This window comes from Cyprinus carpio, chromosome B6, assembly GCF_018340385.1.
Source record: "Cyprinus carpio isolate SPL01 chromosome B6, ASM1834038v1, whole genome shotgun sequence".
Lineage (NCBI taxonomy): Eukaryota > Metazoa > Chordata > Actinopteri > Cypriniformes > Cyprinidae > Cyprinus > Cyprinus carpio.
In genome coordinates this window covers 19,128,178-19,152,822 of record NC_056602.1, presented here as the reverse complement: position 1 = coordinate 19,152,822, position 24,645 = coordinate 19,128,178, and the positions used below count along the sequence as shown (strand labels likewise).

The following is a 24,645-nucleotide window of genomic DNA, read 5'->3' as shown; positions in this document are numbered from 1 at the left end:
AGTGTAGCCCGTTTTCAGGTAATGGACGGAATATTGAAGGGCACTTCCCATCCAATAAATCGCCATAAACATTGTGCTTTGGTGCTTTTAATATGAAACAAAGTCTCAGGTTTCAGTTTATGTCCATTGTGTTGCAGTATTCAAACAATAAATGCCGTTTTGGCTCTTTCTAATGTGGAGTGACCTATCGCTGTAGCGCCTCAGTTCAACAGACGCTGCAGCGTGAGGCGCACGTGAAATAATCATCTCCTTCACATTAATACCAGTTTCTGCACAAAATAATCATGACTAAATGTCCAAAGGTAAGTCAAAAGAAAGTACAACTTTACAATCTGAATCCTGTCTCATGTAATCGCTCAATCAGTGTTTCAGCCGCGCAGATACGTCAATATAAATACTTATGAACAATGTCATGTAACGTCACATTTACCTCAGAAACAAACATATTGCATGACCATAAACTCATTAGTCAGATAGAAAAATAAACTGTAGAGAGGGGTATTTTGCTAATTATATACACCATATAACATTCATTATAATTTTTATTGTTCTTGTGTAATTTGTTTGAATAAATCCCTTCATTTTTTATGACAGCCAGTATTTAAATTTGTATATTTAAAAAAAAAAAAAAAATTTAAGTAGAAGTTGTGTATTTGTGGATTTTTTTATTTTATGTAATTGTTAATTTTTTTTGTTGTATCTGTAATTTTAACAGTTGTATGCTATAGCTTGTAAGTGTGTTAATTGTAATGTTGTGTGTAATGAGTATTGTTTATATTTTACAGCAGTAGTTGAGGGATTTATTTATTTATTTTTTATTTTTTTGTATATATCCAAACTGATAGACATTGAATTGAATCAAATTGGTAATCAAATGGAAAGCTTATGAATGAGAATCGATCGAATCATGAAATTTGTGTCAAAACCCAGCTCTAGTATTTAGTACACAAGATTATTTTCAAGTAAACATTACAGAGTTAAACACCAGTCATATTTTTTTCCATTTCTTTTTGTATGGCCAGAACCTGAAAAGGAAAGTTGAATCACAAAAGTTGTTTAAGGCAGGGTCTAGTGAAATGGTTTTATCTTTTGGTTTAATCTTTAATTCATACGTCTCTTACAGACAGCAGTGTCTGTATCTTCTTTGACCTCAGTGTGTCAAGATGAAATTTCACTCAGCACCTGCTGAGAGACAAGAGATGGGCTCCAGGTGGCTGAAAGAAACTCAGTTAAAATTAGACAAACAGGAAGGCATTACTGCAGAGAGGGGGTAAAAATGGAAAAGAGTGGTAAACATGTGCCGTCACCTGGTTAGTGTTAACACCTAGGTGCACGTGGCGGCCTTGACAGCTTGTATATTAGTGCTTTTGTTTTATTTTAGTTTTTTAATTTAGGCAATTTTTTATGTTGTGCTGAGTATTAATTTATATTGAATAATGATCATTAAGTAAGGGCGGGGGATTCTACATCTTGTTTGTTTACTGCTAATAATTTCTCTCCTTGCTGTTGTCGATGCATGTTTTCATGCATTAATTTTATATTCTTTATGGCTGTATGATATATTGAATAGTTATAATATGAATATCAATCAATATCATGTTTTTTATTATTATTATTATTATTATTAATCAGGATTGGGATTGAGTGAAATCTACATGGGGAAATCTTTCACGCTAACGCAAAATTCCTGTGCATGTGGATTCCTATTGAAATGACTGGATTTTGCCTGTGACATTTCATCGAGCAATGGTAAATGTGACATGATGAGACATTTTAATAGCATCTCTCATTTAAAATTTTGCATTAATGTTGACAGAGTTGAGAAGTTTGATTCTGCTTTCAGTGAATCTGATGCAGTCTTGTTTGCTTTCGTAATCCAAAAAAAAAAGAAAAATATGTATATCATGTATTATTTATTGGGGACTTAATGGTTTATTTCTAATTTACTGATATTTACATGTATTTGATTCATATTCATTGCATTTGATAAAATGTATTTTACACTGAATTTTGCATCTTTGTAACTACCAAGCGGCAACCTTCCGGTCTCTCTCGTGAAACCAACACGGAGGTGACTAAAACTGCAATTCATCGACTGGCCACTAGAGGCTGGCTTCAAAAGGGAGTCAGTCCCATAGACTTCCCTTCAGAACGCTCTTCAGAAACCTACTGGTGACGTCACGAACACTACGTCCATGTTTTTATACAGTCTATGGTGACAACAGTGGCTGGTCCGAATTGTGGTTTGCCAAAACGGTTCAAAATGAGTTACAGAATCCACTTTTTTCTTTTATGTCTGTAAGCAGGAAGACGCATAAAAAGCAAACTTTCTCATTATCTAACATTAGCTAGTGAACAAACAAGATGCAGAGCAGCTAGAAGGACTATGCTGTGGTGGTATTGATGGTGTAAAGATTTCAGCATGTTGATTTGAAGGATGTTAGGCTTGAATTTGATGTTCTGTGTATTAATTAAGGCCCAGTGGCAACTTAGTGTACTTTTTAACAATATTGTGTGTCGCTATGAATTTGTATACTGTATATGTGTAGGAATGAAAAATGAGAACATGCTGCTCTTCATGCTGTCCCAGCGGAGACTCTTGTTTACTTGTGTAAGAGTGTTTGCTCACAGTTGTTTGTACAGACACCCTCATCCATACATCTCTAAACAGGGTAATGCCTCTCTGAATAGTGCAAGAGTGCTGCATACATCACAAAGTTAACTCTGAGCTGAGAAGCTATAGAGAAAGCCATTTACTAGAGAACTCGATTCTATCCAGATGCACTTCAAAGGCTTTGCTGTTCCCTTTCCGATTTCCACACTGTTGATAAGCGCTTGGCTCATTTAAAAGTTCCAATCTTGCATTTCATTTGTTGAAATGTTAATGGCATTTGAGCTCGTTCTCTGCAAGGGCATATACGGCAATTAAAAAAGGGGGAAGTTATTGATGTTTGCAGAGGATGGACCGCATGATTTCTAGTTAAATGGGGTCTTGGATTGAATTTAATTAATAGAAGTATCCTTGGGTGTCCTGGAAGGGTGAAAAAATAATTACTCTGTATTGATATTTCTTCCCATAATGATCTCTATCTTTTCTCTCCTCTTTACAGTATGAATTTAAAGTGAAGAATATCAAAAAGAAGAAAGTCAACATCATTGTGTCTGTGGACGGGGTGAAAGTAGCGCTGCGGAAAAAGAAAAAGGTAAACAAAAATTTATCATGAAAATCTGACTTTTCCAGGTTTTAAGTGCTATAATCAGGTCCCCGGTGATTGAATTTATTTATTTATTCATTCATTTTATTTATTTATTATTTATTCCTTTCACACAAATGTTACCATTTAACAGCACAAAGATGCTAAAAAATGCAGTTATTACAGGCAAACAATTTTGCTATATGAAGTATTTTGTTTGCAATAGTTGTGACTGAATGTTTGTGTTATGCTGCATCAAATTTTATGCAATAAAATTTTTTTTAATGCACATAAACTGCACTAGGAACTTTCATATCAGTATTTTCTTGTGTTTGAGACTATAGAGAACCTTTTTTAATGATCTATAATTGGCTTTTATGAATGAAAATACTGTGACATAAAATGTTTTATTGGGCTGAAGTAGAAATTGATTCATTGTAAATGTTAAGTTCCAATATGAACATATTACATAACATATCTAGAGGCAAGCTGATTCAGTGTCAGTTTTCCACGGTTGGTCTGCTTAGATTCTACCTTGTTTTTAGTAACAATAACTGCAGGTCATAATTTAGAAGGGGATGTTGTTAGCGATCTAGTAGTAGCTTTAAGCTTAAAGACTGAAGGTTCGATCCTGTTTTTTATATATTTATTTTAGATGAGAATAACATTTTTATTACACCCCTGCTCTGTTGTGTTCACCCTTTGGCTAGACGCTTTGCCTTAAGGTGGTTTCTAGGATGGTTTTGTCCTTTAGTAAGATGCTTAGCTCAGAGTTAATGGACACAGTCAGTCCCTGCAATTTCTGCATCTTTAGTTGCATCGTGCTGTTCATTTAAACATAAATTATTGATTTACACAGGTGCTTTATCTCTTGGTTTAATTTGGAGCTGGAACTTACATGAGAAAATTGATAGAGCAAGCTTCTGCTTTGGATATATTATCATATATTAAAGCCTGGCTTGTGGTGGACTGAAATGATCACTTTCATTTCCTGCAGAAAAAAGAATGGACCTGGGATGAAAGCAAGATGATGGTGATGCAAGACCCAATATACAGGTGAGGAGCTTCATAAAATATCTCTTTTATTTTAACTGCTTTCAGCACTTGACCAATGTAGCTGTCAGTCCTGAAAGTAAGTGAGTAATGCTGTGAGTCAGCCCTCAATGGGAGGCTTTCAGTGGGAAAGGAGAATAAAAATACTGTGTCATGTTTGCCCCTAAACTGTGTACCTAAATATATCACCTTCACACTCACAATGGCAGCGTTCACAGATAGCGTTTTAGTAGCAAGTGTGAGTCTCAGATTGTCTGTACAGCAGCCTGTTATGATCAAATTATGTCTGAATGGATGGGTAACTGAAGTCAGTCTCCTCCTCTAACTTGAAAGTAATGACCATAATAATAGAAGTGATGGGTATTTTGGTTATTTCTTTAAGTGTTGGTGTTTTTTCCCCTCTTTTGAGTTTTATTTACATACAGATGTCAGACAGAGTTGTTTACCCTATAATCGCACAGTAAAAAGTTGTGAATATTTAAATAGTCATCAGTAATTTCATATTTATTTTAGAATATATCTATAAAATATCTGTATTTAAAATATCTATTTGTAAAATTAATATCTCAGCTTCATTTTCTTGTTTAGCACCCCAAAACAAGGCAAAAAAACATATTTTACTACTGTTTCAATTTAAACGTGGCCATGTCTAATTCCTTAAACCTAAAATATATCTTTTAAATATCTGTATCTAAAATACCTGTTTGTAAAATAAAGATCTCAGATTGTGATCTTTACATAACAAAAGTTGTTTTTTCCCCCTTCCGTCTTGTTTTTGCTATTTTGCTTGGATTCCCTTCTCTGCCCAAGCAACATTTTGTCTTGTTCTACAAACCCATAAAACTCCTATTTTCTTTCATTTCATAACCTAAGAGAGATGGCAGCCTTAAATGGATAAAAATTGTCATTTACTCAACCTCATGTCATTCCAAACTCATCTTCAAAACTGAAATTACAGTATTTTTAATAAAACCTGAGAGGTTTCTGTGCCTCCATTAAAAGTCCAGGTAACCAAAGTTTTAAAGCTTATAAAGGCACCATAAAAACAAATCTAAATGATTTGAGTAGTTGAGTTCAAGTCTTGTGACGAGATATGATTATTTTTTTTTTTTATGATGCACTTTATAAGATGAACAGATTGAATGATTTTATTTACATCTGAAAATAAATGACATCTTTAACTCTGAACATAGACCACAACAAAACTCTCAGTTAATTTGATTGACCGCTGAGTCATTTGAGATACAAAAAATGTGCTTTCATAACTGAGTGCTATATGAACGGAATTAGTTTATCACTCCAAATGGTACAGAAAAACATATTTTGCTGCTGTGTGAATGTGATACAATGTGATTTTGCTGTTACTAATGTTTTGTTTTCAGGCTGTAATTCTCCATTGAACCCAGACTAGTTTGCAGCAACCCATGTCACCCCGCACAGATGAGTCCTTCTTAAAGTCTGTGATTATCTTCGGTATTTCTCTACAATATGAGACTTGCAGTGACTGGCTCTCAAATGCCACACATGCCTAACTACTGTTAATGTGCTACATTTCATATAATAATACAAGAAGTCAAACAAACACCCAAATAACACGCAAAGTCAGATCAACATACAGTATGTGACTTCAAATTGTAAAAAGGCTTCATTCAGTTGCTGACCAGAACAATTTAATAAATGAGACTGAGAGATTTAATTGCACTCCATTTCATTTAAGTAATTAGACAGTGGGAGGCTCAATTAACACTGGGATAGTCTTTTGATTATGCAAATTAGGACATCCAGTTTTTTGCAGATTGGGAAAAAAATCAATGAACTTTGCACAGTCTACTCATTGTATTGCAGTGTATTGAATGCAACCTTTCAGTAATGCATTCTGGAGTCTCTCAAGGAGAATCTAAGTGAATTTTGCAGAGCAGATCAGTGTGCGTGCTGTTTGCCGACTGTGTCTGTCAAAGCCCGGATCATGAGATGTTGTGGTTAGAGTTCAAATCTTTGGATTAGTCAAAAGAAAGCAATGGCCTGAACCCATGTGGTGGCTGTCGTACAGCTGGGACAGCAGACAAGGTCATTGTTACCTTACAGCCATTTCATAAACAGCCATTGACTGTGTTCCTCTAAGCCTAGCTGAGGAGGATGCAGGACCCAATTTACCAGTCGCTGACAGAATTAATGAAAAATGAGAGGACTACCGCACTGTGTCATCAGTATTAATCTTCACTTGCGCTTACGCCCCGGTACTAAGCATCGGGCTGATTCAAAGCTGGCGGGAACAACTGCATTGTCACAAAAACTACACCCAATGCTAACCACAGGACCGTCTTCTGAGGCTTGAAGTGAAAAGATGACAAGGAGCATGTTATAAAGCTCTAAAGGCTTTGAACATGACTGGTTCACAGCCCATGACCTGATGGCTGAGATATAATCTTTTTCTTGTATCCACAATACTGCAGCCACCTGCAATACAAGTATTTTATCAAGTCTGCATATTTTTTACTTTTGACTTTTTTTAAATTACTTTCTTATGCATTTGGCAGATGAGCAACTTTATAATGCTCATTTATTCCATGGGAATCGAACCCATGACTTTAGTGTTGCTATCGCCAGCAACATGCTGGTTTTGTGTCAGACTTTTGTCACAGTATACATCATTTAGTATACAACCAATATGCAGCAGTCCTTCCCTGTAACATCAGTTCACTTTTGCTGTTCATATAATTTGGTGATCAAACCTAGCCATAAGTACATTTTAGAACTAAAGTCTGCTTAATGAGCAGATGTTAAAAATCAGTCTGGAATATTAAGGCATGCAATATTTTTGTTCATCAACACTTCATCTTTCCTGGATCACAGTGCTGGGTTTGGTCCAATACAATAGCCAACATCTACATCAGCACTGCTGCAAAAGTCCCAGAATGCTTCATCTCCCAGGCAACATGTGAGCACAGCGTCCCCATTATGATATGAAAAGCTTTCTCCATCGTCCTTGCTCAAGGGTATGTGTGTGAGCACATGTGCATTTGTTTGTTGAGGACACACAAACCATTAGTGGTGTTTTATGAATGCACTCCCATTAGTGCCAGAGTATCTACACAAGCAGCCGGTGATACATGACTCCATGATTAAAACTAACTCGATCATGATGGATACCTCACATACTGGAATCTTCATGTTTATGCAAGGTTTCCAGAATTGGCAGGCATGCATTACTCCCAAATGCATCTCTCTTACTGCAGATTGCCTACAGTCTCTCTTACTGTGTAGAAATATGGTTTTAGGAGATGTTTGGCAAGATAGATATGATTGTTCGTCCAGATCCTCACATTCCCTTCGCCACAAGAGGCGGAATACATTACAGTATTTACTAGACGAAAAGCACAATCTCAAGATAATAAATAATGAGTGGCTGGTTTTTGTACCTACAGGCTCTGATCAATGTGTTTATGAGTTTACTGCTTTGAAATATTCACCTAATCCATATAGTGTGTGTGTGTGGCTAATTGCCGGCTGAAAGAATAGACCGGCATATGAATCAGGTCACCCGTCTTAATTATAAATACGAATCTGGCTGATCAGAACAACAAGGACTACATTCACTGTTTTTATAGCAAACACTGAGGACTCTATTGAGAGCTGAATGCCCAGTGACAGGTTTTAATATTTCCTGGAGTGTTGAAGAGGTTACCTTAGTGCAACAGGATTTTATGTGATTTCAAGGTTTTTGTCAAGTTTGCATTCCTTAGGAGTCTTTGTCATCAGATGGAAATTTCATGTCTTGCTGCATGTACAATTTAACTCAGGTCTCAACATAATAATATAATTCAGGTCTCAACATAACAAATGTAACTATTGTTTGCCTTTATATACTGCTTGTCTAGTTGAAATGTGCGGTTATGTTTGGGTGAAATGCTCTTTTAATATAAATGTCACTACATTTGCTCAAAGGTTTATAGATTTTAAAAATTTATTTAAAGAAGTCTTTTGTTCACCAAGGCATCATTTATTTGATTAAAAATACAGTAAAACAGAATACAGTAAAACAAATATTGTAAAATAATATTACAATTTAAAATAACTATTAAAATAACTGTTTTATGTTTTATTGTATTTTAAAACTGTTTTTATTCCTGTAAAGGCACAGCTATCATTCTAATACACTAATTTGGAAACATTTCTTGTTATTATATAATGCTGAAAACAGTTAATATTGTTGTGGAAACCGTGGTTTTGTTTTTAGAACTTATTAGTTTATTAGTTTACTCATTAGTTTCACTCAAGATCAATTTAATGTATACTTGCTGAATGAAAGTATTAATTGCACCTCTTTTATATAAATTATTATTATTGTTATTATTAGTAATATTTTGAAAATATTATACCACAGTACTAAGGGAAAATAGTGTTAACAATGTGTGAGTACATGTTTTTGTGAATGGCCTAACCACCCAAGTTGTGGTTATTAAAAACAATTATCTGATTTATGTTGTAGAATTTGGAAATAATCCAGTTTTCTTAGCACATACTTTGACAAACAGCCCTATGGAACAACCCTCGTGGTCCTAAAACACACACTCGGCCACATATCCTGTCTGTATATTCACCCTTTGAGGCCTGCATCTGCCTCATACTTTAAGGGAGCAGTTTCAGAATTTAGATCATCAAAGTAGCTTATTCCTCAGATTTTCGCACTGTATCATCGGTTAAGATGGTCCATGAAAATTCAAAAGAGCTCATTCTAAATGCCATCTCATCCTATTTTATTAGCTTCTCATTCTCATGCTATAGCCATGGACCATAATTGGGTGGGTGTTGGAGAAAATCTTATAAAGTAAGCCATACCTCTACTGCTTGACTTCCTTTGTTACAAAGCAGACTATTCATTTTATTCCTTTAATGAGTGTTGCTGTGGTGATGCAGTTTCACTTTATTATTTGTTAAATTTAATGTCCCCTACACATTAACCTGATTAAGCAGTATTTCAGTGTTTATGCTCTATTCCAAGTTAGCCAGTTAATAACATCCGTTATGGATCATGTGATGACGAGTGGTCAGGTTGTTTACACCTGGTACTGACACGCATCGCAAATGTGATTGCTTGTGATTGGGTTTCGAAGGGAAGGTCCATAGGATAAAATGCATACCAGTTGTAAACAGGGATATCTGACTGTATCAGACCATTTACCCAATAGTTTGTGTTTAGTTTGAGTCACTGGGGAAAGGGTGTGAATTCCAGGTTATGTGTGGTGGAAGTTTGATTTTAGTGTAAATGCTGTAATTAGGCAGTCACACTCCCCTGTGTGTGCTAGTGCCTTTTATGCGATTTTCTTTTTTAGTGCACATGGCATTGCTGTCAAATGTTGTTCTAAGCACACGCTGATAACAGTTATATTATCCACATTGTTTCCTTTGCTGTACGATCAATAAAAGCTTTGATCACACTGAAGTTAGTAAATGCAACTGCAACTTCAGTTCAAAGAGAGACAGTTTCCTTTGTTTTTCCCCTTTATTTGCATTTTTATACTTTGCTGAAATGGCAGCTTGTGCATTTTTAGTTTGATGTTATTATGCAAAACTATTTCTGGTGTTTTCCACTTGTTAATAAGTAACTACTGTTCAAAAGCTTGGGGTCAGGGAGGTATTTATTTATTTAATTACTATGCAAGCACATTATTTCAACTGAATAAAAAATGTAGAAAAGCTAATTGCGACTTTTTATCTTGCAATTCTGACTTTTTTCTTGCAATTGCGAGTTATAAAGTCAGATTTGTGACAAACTCGCAATTCTGAATTTTTTTTTTCTCCGAATTGAGTGATATAAACTCATTTCTAAAAAAAAATTTCTCTGAATTGTGATATAAAATAGCAATTCTGACTTTTTTCTCTCTATTGCTGGATATAAATGCAATATAGTGTCAGTAAAGACATTTATAACCTTATAAAATATTTCTATTTCAAATAAATGTAGTTCTTTTGAACTTTCAAAGAATACATTTTTAAAAATTATTGTGCACTAAATCAGTATATTTCGGTGATTTTTGAAGGATCATGTTACATTATATTAATGTTAGAATTGGCTATATTTTAATGATTGGATGAGCCATGTCGGAATTTGTTGTACAAATAGTGATGTTTACATATCGATGACTGTACATCTTAAATTGAATTCTGTAGTAATGTGCCAAGTTGCTATATTGCTTGGCAACGATACAAAGCTAATGAACTGAATTACTTGGCAGAATAATTATTTTGATTCTTTTTTTTAATTTACGTATTCACTCAAGATTGGTTTGTTATATGAACTATAAGCTGTGCATTACAGTGCTGCTTCCCTGTTGTGCCACCTTAACCATGGAAAAAAAAATACTGCACAGTCTCAAGTTTTTTTTTATTTATTTTTTTTTTTTTTTTGTCTGTTGGTAAACAGCTCTGTCTAGACTGACATCCAGTTTCCTGTTTTGATAGTAAGATGTACAGATGAAAATGTGTACTCACAGTAAGTGTACACATTTACATTGTACAAAGTGTCTGCATACTGGCAGGAACTGTGGGAAGCTTTGTGTTTGAATTCTGTACAGCGATGCATAACTCAGCATGAGCTGTTGAAGAGTCAGCAGTGTAGCATTTCCCAAAAGCTTTCTTTTATTTAGTTCAGTTACCCCAGATTTTTTTCCCTGCTATACTGCTACCCTTTATCAGTTAAGTGTGCAGGAAAGATTGTAAGGCCTTCTGGGAAATCTTTTCCATACTGACACAAGTGTCTAGTTGTCTGTGTCTTATTAAAGTTCTGACTTGTTTCCATCTAGAAGTTGATCATTTAATCATTTCCTTCAGTGATTTCTGCTTCTTCTCAAACTTTTGCTAACTAGAAAAGTATAGACATTTCCCCCCCAAGTAACTTTCTGTAGCTAGATCTTTCTTATACTTTTAATTATTTCATATGTAGGAATAAATATTTGATTGCTGCAATGATGTGCATTCAGGTTTATCAAAGCTTTCATTGGATTGCAGTTTTAGTAGTTCCATAAAAGACATGAATGTCAGATGAGTTCAGTTATCTTTCTGGGTGTTTTCATGTAAAGTCAAAGAATGCATTGCAAAGCTTTTATTTGTTTGTTTAAATTTGATTAATTTATGATCAAATAGAAGTTGTTGTAAAATAATACAGAAGTAAATATTTAAAATCCTGCACTATAACTTTAGTTAAACCAGAAAATAAACCATTTTTATTGACTTACAAATGAGGACAATAGAAGCAATCAAAACCAACAAGAGAGCAATAATATGTACGTGCTGTGACCAGTCTCAGTTAGCTTAACACATTAAACGTAGCAAGTTTTTTTTTAATATAATAAATAGAAAACAAATAGAATAGAAAAAGAATAGGGAATGCTAGTGTAAGAGGGTCATTATTTATAATAAATAAAAAGAAAATAAGAGAATGCTACTGTCACAATGACAGTCAATTTATGCAATAAACACATAAATAATGTTTGTTTTTTTTGTTTGTTTTTTTTTTGCTTTTGAACAATGTTTCCACCGTTAAACACAAAAATTATAAAGGCATTTTAGCATTAATTATTATTATTTTTTTAATCTACCAGATGGCTGCATTTATCAGTAAGCCCGTTATTTATGAACTGATTTAGTGTAAGATTAGTAATATTCTTGCAGATATTCACACTATTTGTTTCTAATTATGAATATAAACACATTAATCCAATAATAAACTACACAGGTAATTTTGTATGTTTTCTCTCAAAGAGAAATCTGCAATTCAGATCTACTGTAACTTTCATTACAGTAGATCTGAATTGCAGATTTCTCTTGTGGAAAGACCTTGGTGCTCTTTAAAACTCTGAACTTATTCAGCAGACATTTTCATCAGCAGAGTAGACGAGGGAAGGCCAGCAGAAAAACTGCTGACACATTGGCTGATTGGAATTGATACTGGATGGCATAGTTTTTGACATGCAGCCTTTCTTATACCACTGATGGAAGTAATATGGCTTTAGGATTGCAACATATTTAGGACTGTTAATGTTAATAAACTTTCAGGTTTATTTAAAGTCATAGACTAGTGGTCACCAACGTGGTTCCCATGGGCACCTGGTAGTCCGCATGGAGTCTCTGAGTCGCCCGCCAAGCACGGCTATAAATAGCCTAAATTAGCGCCGGGCGATAAATGATATCAATCAAGATTATGATAAAATTTGTTAATGATAAGCTCTGGACATTATTACTCAATATGGATTAATCTAACATCCTATCACACAACAGAAATAAATGTTACAGCAACCAGTCAGTGCATGTCACTAATAAGTGTGCATGTTCTGTGTGAATGTGTGGAGTATTTTCATCTGATACACAAACTCAAACACACATGACTCGCGGTGTTTTAAGCATCTGTGTCTCAATATATGAGGACATGAACATATGCACTTCATCGAGAGTCACTTCACCAGCTTTATGCAGTTTCATTTGAGAAAAAGTACCGTCAAATATACGCTGAAAATAAAATTGAAAGACCTTCACAACAAACAGTTGTTTAATTTAAAATTAAGATTGAATATATTACTACTGTATACTACAATGCAATTCTCAAAGTAATAATAATAATATTATTTTTAAGGAATATCATACAATCAATTTTTTTTTATTATTATTCATTTATATAGTTATGTTGTGCAGCATCATGTCTGATAAAATAAAAAAAAATAAAAATGCAATGTTTTGCAATTGATTTTCATTTGATTACATTTTAAAGGATTAATTACATTGTTAAAGTTTTATTAAATTATTTCACTAGACACCATTTTTTATGATAAATTTGTCCTGAATCAAAAAACAGAGAATCTATAAGAAATCAAATGTAAAACACAGAATTTAGCGAAAAATAAAATGCATTTCACTGCCCTTGCTTTTTGGAAATCGTGTGTGAGAGTAGGCCTGAACGGCTGTTATTGTATGTGTTCCTTGAAGAAAGTCACAGATGAATGCTATCAATTTATGTGCCAGACGGATATGTAATTTCCTTAGCTCTGCACCCGTACTTCCATTTGCGTAAAGCTCATCGCACAGCACATTTAGCTTTTAGCGCTGCATCTGATATTCCGTGAATACATAAAAGGTCCACCACATTGGTCTTCTAAATGAGCCTCCCGAGGCCATGTGAGGTGTGTGGCTAATGAAATGTGCCGAGGACGTACTCTGTTTGTGTGTGATTACTGTCAGAATGCTCTGAATGGCTGTTGATAAAGCAGAAGCGGAGGCAGATTTGCCCTCGGCAAGGCTTACTGCATAGGGTTGTCTATTTTCCTGTTTAGTGTTAAACTCAATTTCAAGAAGCTTGGAAAGTCATAAGCTATAACTTTTTTTTATTGGAGACCGTCCATGAGAACCCAGCATACACCTCCAGAACATTCGAGACTTTGCTGGTTTAAGCCTAACCTGGAGGGATGCACATGGAAATTCCAAATATCCCACACAATTTGAGCCTTAGCCAACCTTGAAGAAGTTTAACTGAGCAGCTCTTACAGCATGGCGTTGGCTGCCTTGTCTTTGCTTCGGGGGAATTTAGTAATGTGAGCTATGAACTTTGGAAAGGCACCTTAAGCACAATGTAGTTAAGGCTTGAGGCTCTCATTTTTATTTGCATAGTTATTTTTTTCTGAAGCACATTTTGATGGACTGTGAAGTCTTAAACTCCTCTGGAACTCTTTACTTATCTCAGATGAAAAGATTTTTAATAAATGTTAAAAAGTTTTACTTTTTTTTAAAATCAAAGACAAACATAAAAAACATGTTTTTATTCATTTACTTTTTTGTTTGTTTTTATAGTTGTTTTATATAGTTTATAGTTTTTAACTTTTTCTATTTTTCACTAGACCACATAAAAAAAAAATTTTTTCTTAATTGAAACTAAATTTTTAGTTTAGTATTAGTAAAGAAAATAAATGATTCATTCAGTCATTCAATGATCACATTAAAGTTGTGACCTTAAAATGGTAAAGAAATATATAATATGTATAAAATACATTTTGTGTATTTGGTGTAATGAAATGTTTATGCGGTTTAAGGTTAAAAAAACACATTATTTTCCACATACTGTACATTATTTTTTTCTCCTCTATGCCCCGCCTTCCTGAAACGAGTCATTTTTTACAAAGCTCATCGGTCTGAAAAGCGAGGTGTGCCCTGATTTGATTGGCCAGCTTTCCAGTGCATTGTGATTGGCCGAATGCCTCAAGCATGTGACAGAAATGTTACGCCCCTTGCCATACTGTGATTTGTGTCCCAGTCAGAACACCAGCGTGACAAGACAATAACAATAAAACCCATTACAAACAAGCCATTTGTTACATCCAGTGTGGACATGATTACGGATCATAATGACTTGTACTGTTTTTTATGCGTTGCGTTGCATCGTGCTGCACCGCATAAACATAAAACCATGTCTGCAGTTTTGATCAGAGAAACGACAAACAACAAGCGTTACTCTACACTGCTCAAAACTCTCGTCTGAATCATCAATGGCAAATCCTTTACATATGTAAACACACTTACAATCTGTGAGTCAGAACAGCTGGCATTGTAGTCTTCTCTCCCAGGATCAGAAAACAGTCCTCCATAAAATGTGCTGCACACATCTGAATATTTAGGTTGAACTGTTCTGGAACAGTGTTGTAAATACAACTTAACCACTGATTTCTAGTTGTCTAGTAGTCATCTTTTGGAAGGCCAAACAAAGTATTTTCACTTTCACAACGAAAAGTGTTGTAATTTGTTTTTTTGTTTTGATTTCTTTTTTTTATTCTTTATTTTTTATCATGGCTCTTTGTGACGTAATGAAGGGTGGAACTCCTTGTATGGGCATTTCTACTGCAAGAGCGCACCCACGCACACATCAACCAGAGAGAGAGTGAGAGCGCGCCCATCAACGTGCTTCATTCGGCTGTGCTGCACGAGACTCGCTCGGGACGAATGTCTCTAAAGAAGTGTGTTTTTGGTTGTAAGGGAAAGATTACCTTGTTCAGCTTCCCGAAGAAGCCAGTGTTACGTAAACGGTGGATGCAGTTTTTATTTTTTTTATTTTTTATTTTTCCTTCCCGGGGACGTTTTATAAACAAGGCCCAAATCGACGCTGGAGTTGCACATCATTTGATACTGAAAAATGGATCGGTCCCAGCTATAAAAGATCCCCATCCTGATTCAGAACTGCATATGCTAAGTGAAACGGCATCATATGTCTGTGTTTTGTTGGTCAATCGGCGCACAAGTGCTCGTCAATCTTTAGCTCGCTCCGCCCACGGCGCGCCTCCAGGAGCTCGGCTGTTTTCAGGGAGAATCATAAAGCTTTGAATTTCTTCTATAAATTTGATAAAACGAAAGACTTTTTGGAGATATGAAGGATGCTGTACTACTCTATAGGTGCTCAAGATTAACATGAGAAAATGTGTGTGCTATGCAGCCTTTAAACTTAATTTATTTTTTAATTCTCCAATTATAGCAGAGATTCTTCATAGTAGTTTAAGCAGAACATAAATAGTTCTGAACTTTGTTTTTATTTATTTGTTTATTTTATGTGATCCAGTTATAGCAAAGTTTTGACTTTAAATGATACATAAATATTTAAGATTCTATCCTTTTCACACTTTTTTCTTCACTAATCAAACAAGCAAATTTGTTTCATTGACCATGTGAATTCCTTTTATACAGACTGTCAGATGTTCTTGTCTCTATTGAAGCACAAGATAGAATGTTTCTTTGGAAAGTTTCTTAAATCTTGTTCATCTAGTTTTAAATCAATGTAAAGAGCCCATGCAGCTTAAGTGCAATTGCAGCAACATTTATTCATTTAACCCAAATTGTTCTAGTGATATTTTTCTTTCTTTCTTTATGTTAGAATTTGGAGCATTTTTAATGATCTTAATGATTTTTTAACTCAACAGCATTTATTTATGTGATTCAAACTCCAGATTGGCCCAGCTGTTGGAGTCCCTTTTTATTGTGTTTTATGCATATCTTTGTTTTTCTTTGTTTTTTTCTGTGAGATGTTTGAAGTGGGTGACACCATTTGTCTTTAGAAGGAGACAATTGTGTGTGCTTGCAGATTTCCAAGAGTGGGGAGAGCAGAGAGAGGTCTCATTAGATGTGTCAGTGGGAGCTCGGAGGAATGGACGGATGGCTCTTAATTATTGACCCGCTTGGCAACTTACGACACTGAGATTGAGATTCCTCTCGCCTTCCTCTTTCTTTACTGCCCTGTCACTGCGTACCAGACACATCCATTCAGAGTCCGTCAAAGCTGCTGAAGGAAATACATAATTGATTACTGTACAAACTCATCTATTACTTTTAAAGAATGGACATTTAAAGGTGATATGTATGTTTCCCCTTTACACTGAACAGACCTCCTGTTAAATTATTCCTCTTAAAGAATGGACATTTAAAGGTGATATGTATGTTTAACATTTACACTGAATAGTTGCCATTTAATAATTCGTCTTAGTTTGACTGATTAGTGTAGCTGTGTTATTTTCATCAATGAAGTATAAATGTCTGTTGAATTTTTTTGTTTTTCTTTGGAATTCCATTTTTTATTTACAATTATAATTTTTATTTAATTTTTATTTTTCCTGTGTACTGTATATATAGTGCATAGATTGAATCAATGCACCCAACAAATAGAGTGCAGAAACTGTACTTGATAGTTTTTTTGTTTGTTTTTTATAGGCAATAATGAAGATGCTGCATAAACTGATAATAAAGTATTATAAATTAAAATTACTGTTGATGAAAATGTGATGAGATAAAAAGAAATTGGGAGAATAATAAAAACAATCTTTGTTGTTAGCTGTTGTTTAATTTTTAAATAATTTTGTCTGTTGTGCATGTTTACATGCACTTATTAGATAGTGACTAAACTTGACACATTTTTGTTAAAAGTCGAGCTTAAAAATGAACTATTTTATACTTGGCCCATTAATGGAAGTATAATGCATGACTGTTTCTGTTGCTTTTTTAAAATTGAGAAGAAAGTTGAAAATATCTAGTGTGCATGCACAAATTACCACTGTTTTTCTAAGAAATACATGCTGATGTTTTAATGCTTGTCAAAATAAATTATCTAATAGGTTATTCATTCAAATACAAATGTTTTTGGAAGTGTTTATTCATCTTGAAGAAATTTTAAATTGGCACTCGAGGTTTCAGTATTAAGTTAAAGTTTAGATTTAACTTGTCTGGTGTGACTGAAGTCAATGGTTTTTATTCCCAATAGATTCAAACTCATGTCGCCCATCATGTTGGGTCTCAAGCATTTCACGTCTCTGACCTGTCCTCTTGTAATATTGTGGCCATCTGCTCACCCAGTCCTCTCCCAGTTTCTTGTGTGTGTGTGTGTGTGTGTGTGTGTGTGTGTGTGTGTGTGTGTGTGTGCACTCCAATGGCAGCACAGTTTTGTTGGATGCAGGAGGGCTATAAGTGAATGTCAGTCAATAGACTTTTCATTTCTTATCTTTCATTGTAGCTGCATTAATGTTTTTATAATTATAACTCAAATTTTGTGATTGGAGTAGTTTGATTTTTTTATTTTTTAGTTATAGTTATTTTTTTTATGTTACAGGAAATGTTGACAAGAATTGAAGGGAACAGGATCAGGAAATGACGCAAGTCGGACCTGAACTCCCATTGGAACTTGTGCTAATTGCTAAGACCTCCGCAAAATTGAACAAAAACATTTTCCAAGTCAGCTTGAGAGTTTAAAGCAGTGTGCTGGAAAGGCTTGTGCTGTTGTTATTCTTTCCTAATGAGAAGTTTAAATGGCTGTGTCAGCGCAAGACCTCTTTTCCTCCTTCACTGTCAGGAACGTCTCTCTCCCTTTCATTGTTTTACTTTCTTCAATGTTTCTGTATAACAGCCAAGTCAGGAAAGTCAGTCTAGGCTTAAATTATCTCATCTGTTTGATAGCACTTATGAAAAGCCCAGTTAGAAAATAAAAGAATATGTGATGGTTTTGCCAGTAATGAAGTGGTGAGCTACTGTTTTGTGTTAATGAACAATTGTGTATTTAAATGTTGTGTTTGTAAGTTCTTCAGTTCATTGAAATTCAGGAGAGAAGGTGTATTCCTCAGCTTTTCAAATGTAACATGTCAGCGGTATGCTGATGTTCAACATAAGCCCTCATTTTGCTTTCAGCCTCTTCCGTTTCTACATTTCTTGCCATTTTTTTTTTCCCTGTCACTGCCATTTTATCTCCTCATTAATCTTTTTCATCTACAAATGTATAACAGAGGTCTGCTATGTGATCCAAGCCTGAAGGGACCCAACAGTTCAGGATTTTGCTTGGATTTGTTTTGAGAGTGCTGTTGGGTTTTTTATGGAAGTCTCTTATGCTCTATGAGCAACAAAATCAGCATATTAGAATGATTTCTGAAGGATCATGTGACACAGAAGACTGGAGTAATGATGCTGAAAGCTTTGAACACACCAATCAATTTCATTTTAACAGATATTCACATAGAAAACAGTTATGGTAATAACATTTCACAATAATACTGTTTTACTGTATATTTGATCAAATAAATGTAGCCTTGGTTGTATTTTTGGAATTAGTGATGTTTTTTTGGCAGCAATACATTAAAAAACCTTATTATTTCCAAACAACTTGGTGTGTATGTATATTTCATGATGCTTTATGACCTTTGCAAATTGTGCACAGGGTCTCAAGTGCCTACACATTAAAAGGCAAATTTTGTAAAAAAAAAAAAAAAAAAAAAATTAGGATTCATAATTGACAATGTTCAGTTAAGCTTTTGCTTGTGTACCCCCTGAGGGTGATTGCAACATTGGATGATGTTGCATGAGTTCTAACGTTTTGCCTTGAAAATGTTGCCTCTATCAACACCAAATCTTCTTCCTGCAAACAGAAAAAAATGTGAAGTTCTACTGATAGATTTCTAGGCTGTTGGGAGTAGTCACAAATAAAAAAACACCCCTTAGAAGTCAGGGGCATATTGTAATGTGGAAGTTAGTTAATTAAAAGGTCTTCAAAGCAAAGTCTTTGCAAGGCTACAGTGGTACTGGCTGACAAGTCCTGAATATCAATTGTTACTATTGAAGTAATACATTCTGCAATTGTCAGTGGACAGGTCTTAAAGATAGTACAAAACAAATCTGTTATTAAAATGCACAATACAAGTCAGAATCGTTGCATTCTAGTTTGATTGGCAAACTGTGGCGAGGCATGATTTTGAACAGCTGTTGGGTACCGTGAATAGACTTGAGTGTGCACATATGGTTATAATTTATAAATCATAACCAGCCAAATGGGCGAGCGATTTGATGTGCATTACACACCTGACTTCGCTGGAGCTAATTTATAATCTCTGAAATATTGGCCTGACGCTGTTCTATTGGGGTCTCTGGCAGCTGGCTATACTGATGGCTAATCAAATCTATTCAGGGGTATCACCAACTACAGACGGGCTTATCTTACATTACATATTTAGATGGGAGAGCATGAGAAGAGAGCATAATTAAGTTCACTTGTCACTGAGTTTAAGATGTTAAATTAGTCATTTTACCCAGTAAACAACCTGTTGCTCGCCATTGCTACACCCTCGCTCATTCTTCTTTCAGACTGAATTAGTCATTTTACGGGGTATTTTGGGTGTTGGTAGTGGTTGTTGTCAACCTTTGACTTCAGTCAAGAGTGACCAATAGAATTCCAGCTTCACTTGCAAGCAAAACTTTTCAAATCGCAATCAAAAGTTTTCGGCCCGCAAAAAAAAGAGAAGCAACATTTATGGTTTTGCAATTAAAAGTATTTGAAGTACACAAAGAAAATAAAAGATTTTCAAAGATTTACACACATCAATTTCTTTATTTTTGAGCCTTAAGAAGACTTTTTTTGCAATCTTTTATTTTTTAATAATTAGTTTTACTCTCAAACACAGAATGATTGAATAATAAAGACACACAAATAATTCCATAATGCTCACAAAGGCTTCATTTATTTGATCAAAAATGCAGTAAAACACTATGGTGAAATATTATTACAATTTAAAACAACTGTTCTGTTTTATATTTTAAGCAAATTTATTCCTGCAATGGTAAAGCTTTAAGAAAGATCAATTTGTTGAAATATCAGTCTTTTGTAGCATTATAGCACCTCTTTATTGTTTGATCAATTTAATCTATCCTTGCTGATTAAAAGTATTAATTTCTTTAAAAAAAAAAAAAAAAAACACTACATCCGTTTTAGTCTTGAAATTGGCAGTGCCTATCATTTTACATTTCAGGATCTTACATGTTTGAGCTTTTTTTTTTTAACTTTTAAAGCTGTGGTAAGCTTTTGTGGTGTAGATTGGATTTTTTAACCTTTTAAAAAATGCTGGAATGTCTCAAATAGACACAAAATACAGTTAGACTAATTTATTTTAGAAGTATTTATGACCGGTAATCATATATTCACACCACATAGTAGAGAAATGAATCATTCAAGATGCTGTTATGTGCTGCTTGTTGAACCATAACTGTTCTAATCGTCTACAATCAACCAAAGTGAGCAATTTTATATTCATGAGCTCATTTTGTGCAATCATAAGAATTAGGCAGTAGACCCAACATGCACTTTGTATTTGCAAGAACATGGTGACATTTTACATAGGGATACTGTAATAGCAGTTGTGTACCTTCACCTATTAACTAGAGAAAATTAATCAATTTGGATGCCATGTAATTTAGGCTTTTTAAAGTCACAGTAAGTGAGTTCAGTCAGCGGGTGGCCAAAGGACACCCTGCTTGTTGTTGTGAAAATGAAAAGAAGCGCTTAACACGTTCTCCTGTGCTTTTCATTTCTGTAGCTCTGCAGAAAATGCAAATATTGTATGGTAATCAGAGTGGCAGCAAATAAGCTAGAGGAGAAAGTGCTTAGAAGTGTTTGTTCTTTGCAAAGCCTTTTAGCAACGCAGTTGTTCCTTATGTAACCGCTGCTGATGGTAACAGTATAAATGTGCAGTTTAAAATCCTGTTTGGCTGTGTGTCCGCAGCAAATGCAGAATCGCATGAAAGCCTAATCAAAACACATTAATCATCTTCACCAAAATTTGCTGCTTGAACTTGACAACATGCCCATGCAATCCCCTGACTTACTGGATGAGGCAGCTGACATGTCAGGACAATATTTATTTTTATCTGGCAGATCTGAAACCAGTAAACGATTGGGGTCTGTTGGCCCTCTTGAATGGAGGCATTTCGTTTTAAAACATTTTGAGTTAAGCACAATGAATGAATAAACGGTCACATCCTAAATCATTTCCATGATGAAAACACTTGAGTTTGACTGTAATTTGTGCCTAATTAAGTGATTACAATGATTTTTGCTATCAAACATCCTGCTAAACCAGGAGCAGCAACCACAGGAGGCTTTTGACAGCTTTTGTGAGTGTGTTTGATTGCAGGCTGAAGAGACTGAATCATGTGTGTATGGGGACTCTCTTAGGATGATGGGATTGGGGCCATGTCAGCTCTGGGGGTGTGAGAATGCCTGCTGTTGCCCCACTTCTGAGGAGCAATGGTGACATTTGTACGTCTTTATTGTCACCCAGAGCATAAACTTGGCACCAGGAGCAGGGAGAACTGGCCTGCTGTTATTAACAGAGATATAATGCGAGGCATCAATAATTCAGATCTCTCATTTGTAGTAAAGTGCAGAGGAAATCATGGCCCGTCTATACAGTCCTCATGACTGCACTTGCCTGAGTAGAAACATATTGAAAAGTTCATAAGAGAGGCAGGGGAGTTTGGAAGTGATGTAGGTATAGGGCAGATTTGTTACTTCAATACATGTTGAATGGAGCAACAACTTGAAGAATTGGTCCAGTTTTTTTTTTTTTTTTTTTTTTGTTTTTTTTTTTTTTTTTAATGACCTTATTTTACATTTATTGGGCAAAACTCTCATTTTTTTTTTTTTGTTCATCTTATTTTGAAAGCCGGTTCAGTGATTAGTAGTAAATCTCCATCACCTGCTTTCAGATGGAGCGGCATTTACTAAAAAAGAGAAAAGTGTAAAATCTTGATTTGAGAAAAACTGTAACTGGTTCCATTGATTGTTGATTTTTACTTAAATTACACAAATTACACACAAATAATTTTATTTGACATCAAGGTGTATGCCATGCCTCCAAGCTTTCTTATTCGTTTTGCTAATAAATGTTCTACGTTTCTTATTTATTTGATTCCACAATGTTTACTTATTTTCAGTTTTGTATAACCAACCTATTTAAACTTTGTACAAGTTATTTGTTATTTTATATTAGGCATAGCCTATAGTATGGTGTGTTTTTAATCGTTTTGTTAATAAAAGTTCCACGATTTTATATAGGCTAAGTGACGTTGACATGGTATTTTGTTGTTGCTTGAATGCAATTAGCCGAATTGCTGCTAATTTGAAAGTAAAAAGTAAAAGGCACATGCCACTTTTACAAGCTATTTAAAAGCGAAGGAAAGTGAGGAATATTATCGGTGAGGTATTATCGGTGTTGTCACACATCAATTAATCGGTGAAAAAATTTTCTCCATAAGTTCCATAAAAGAAAGTACAGTAAGTGATACAGTTTGAGGGTGAATGAATGTTGACAGAATTTTTCTTTTTGAGTGAGCTATTGCTTTATTTTTATTTTATCGTTTAATTAAATAAAACTCTAAATAAGAAACTAAAACTGCCAGTTGGTGGCGGTAAATATCTTTGAGTCATTGGCTCATTCATTCATTCATTCGATTCCTTCAAACTCCTGATTCATTGAGGAATGAAGTCAATTTTTATGAACGGGCCATTGAATCATTGGTTCACCCGATTCATTCAGAAACAAATCACTGATGTGTTGCTCGTAGATGCACAACAGTTCTGCTGTTGGTATAAAATCACATTTCACTGATGCTATTTGGGACAAAAACACTCATGTGATATCGCTTGTCATGTGATGTAAATACAAGACAAAAACTCAAACCAGCATTTTTTGCCCCAATATCTTAAATATTTGTAAGTGCATTTCATAGGCTACATTGACTACGTTTACATACGCACGAATAATGTGATTATTTCCAATAATCAGAGTAAGGACTTAATTGCATTATGATGTTTACATGTCAAGAGCAAAGCTCTTAACTCCTGTTTACATGCAATTTCCATTATTCTTATTATTTGCTAAGAATTGTGGTTATTTTTTTACTGCCATTATTCACATACCCCACTGCACAGCATAAATGGACTCAGAAAGAGCAGGTGTGTTTTAATTTATATAAGTCTATTAATTTAAATGGCCGCTGTTTTAATTTATATAAGTCTAATGCAAAACGCGTTTTTTATGGTTGTATTCCATGCTTTTTCGGTGCCATAGAAATGTGATGACAATTCGTTTGCCTACACTGCCGTCACGTTCTACTCGTCGTTTCTGGATGAGAGTAAGGAACAGACTGGTGGCGGCGAGTTGTGTTTTCCCCAGAAATTTGATGCTTTCTTGCCTGCCTTCATTTCTAATCTGTGTATTATTACAGGTTCTTGTATGTCAAAAGCACATGCGCACTTTGGTCGGAGCAGCAACACTGCGATTAAGGTGTTTACATGCCTGTATATTCCGATTAAAATCGGAGTACACCACCTATGTTAATACGATTATGCTTGCTGAGATTATGAGTTTAATCGCATTATTTAAATCAAAGTATTGCATTTACATGAGGTAAAGTTTAATCACACTTTTGCCAAAATCTCATTATAATCGCATTAAGAGGGTGCATGTAAACGCACTCGTTGTTGCCCTCCATCATGTCATCATCATACAGTCAACTGTGTGAAATGTAACGTACAGGTCTGGGGTGGGGCGAGTGCGTTGATTGAAATTAAATATTTAATAGCGTTATTTTTCCTAATGAATGAAATTAACACGCTAAAATGACAGCTCTTATATTTAATTATCCAACAATTTGAGGTATAATTTATGGTATAATTGTAGGCATTTTATGTCTGTAACATAAACTGTACAGAACTTGTTGCATGCCAGTTTAATAGGCTGCTTAGGTTCACTGTAAGTATGAGTAATAATACCTGAAAAAATACAAATTTGCAAAGTCCTGTATATTACTTATTTCATGGACCTTGCAAAACACACTTTAGCTAAGCCAGGCATCCCTAAAAGTCATCACTATTGATTTTTATATTAAATCAGGATGAATGCTTTGAGATCTTAATGCCTAATGTATCATCACTTTAGCCTATTCTGTTCGTGTTAAATGGCCACGCTTGCTTAGAATATAGAAATAGCATTACTTGGTCATTGGCATCTTATATATCTCAGAAATGAGCAAAGCAGCACTTTGCCTTCTAGTAGATATGCTCATT

General features: G+C 34.7%; 1 protein-coding gene across 1 annotated transcript in view; it reads left to right on the top strand.

Annotated features, from left to right (window-relative positions):
- The first annotated feature begins 3,073 nt into the window (after positions 1-3,073).
- LOC109111056 (carboxyl-terminal PDZ ligand of neuronal nitric oxide synthase protein-like) overlaps positions 3,074-24,645 on the top strand; it is a 68,635-nt gene continuing 47,063 nt past the window's right edge. The window contains exons 1-2 of the mRNA XM_042726079.1: positions 3,074-3,203; positions 4,192-4,250. Coding sequence (XP_042582013.1) covers positions 4,222-4,250 — 29 coding nt within the window. The 5' untranslated portion in view covers positions 3,074-3,203; positions 4,192-4,221. The remainder of the gene's footprint in view (positions 3,204-4,191; positions 4,251-24,645) is intronic.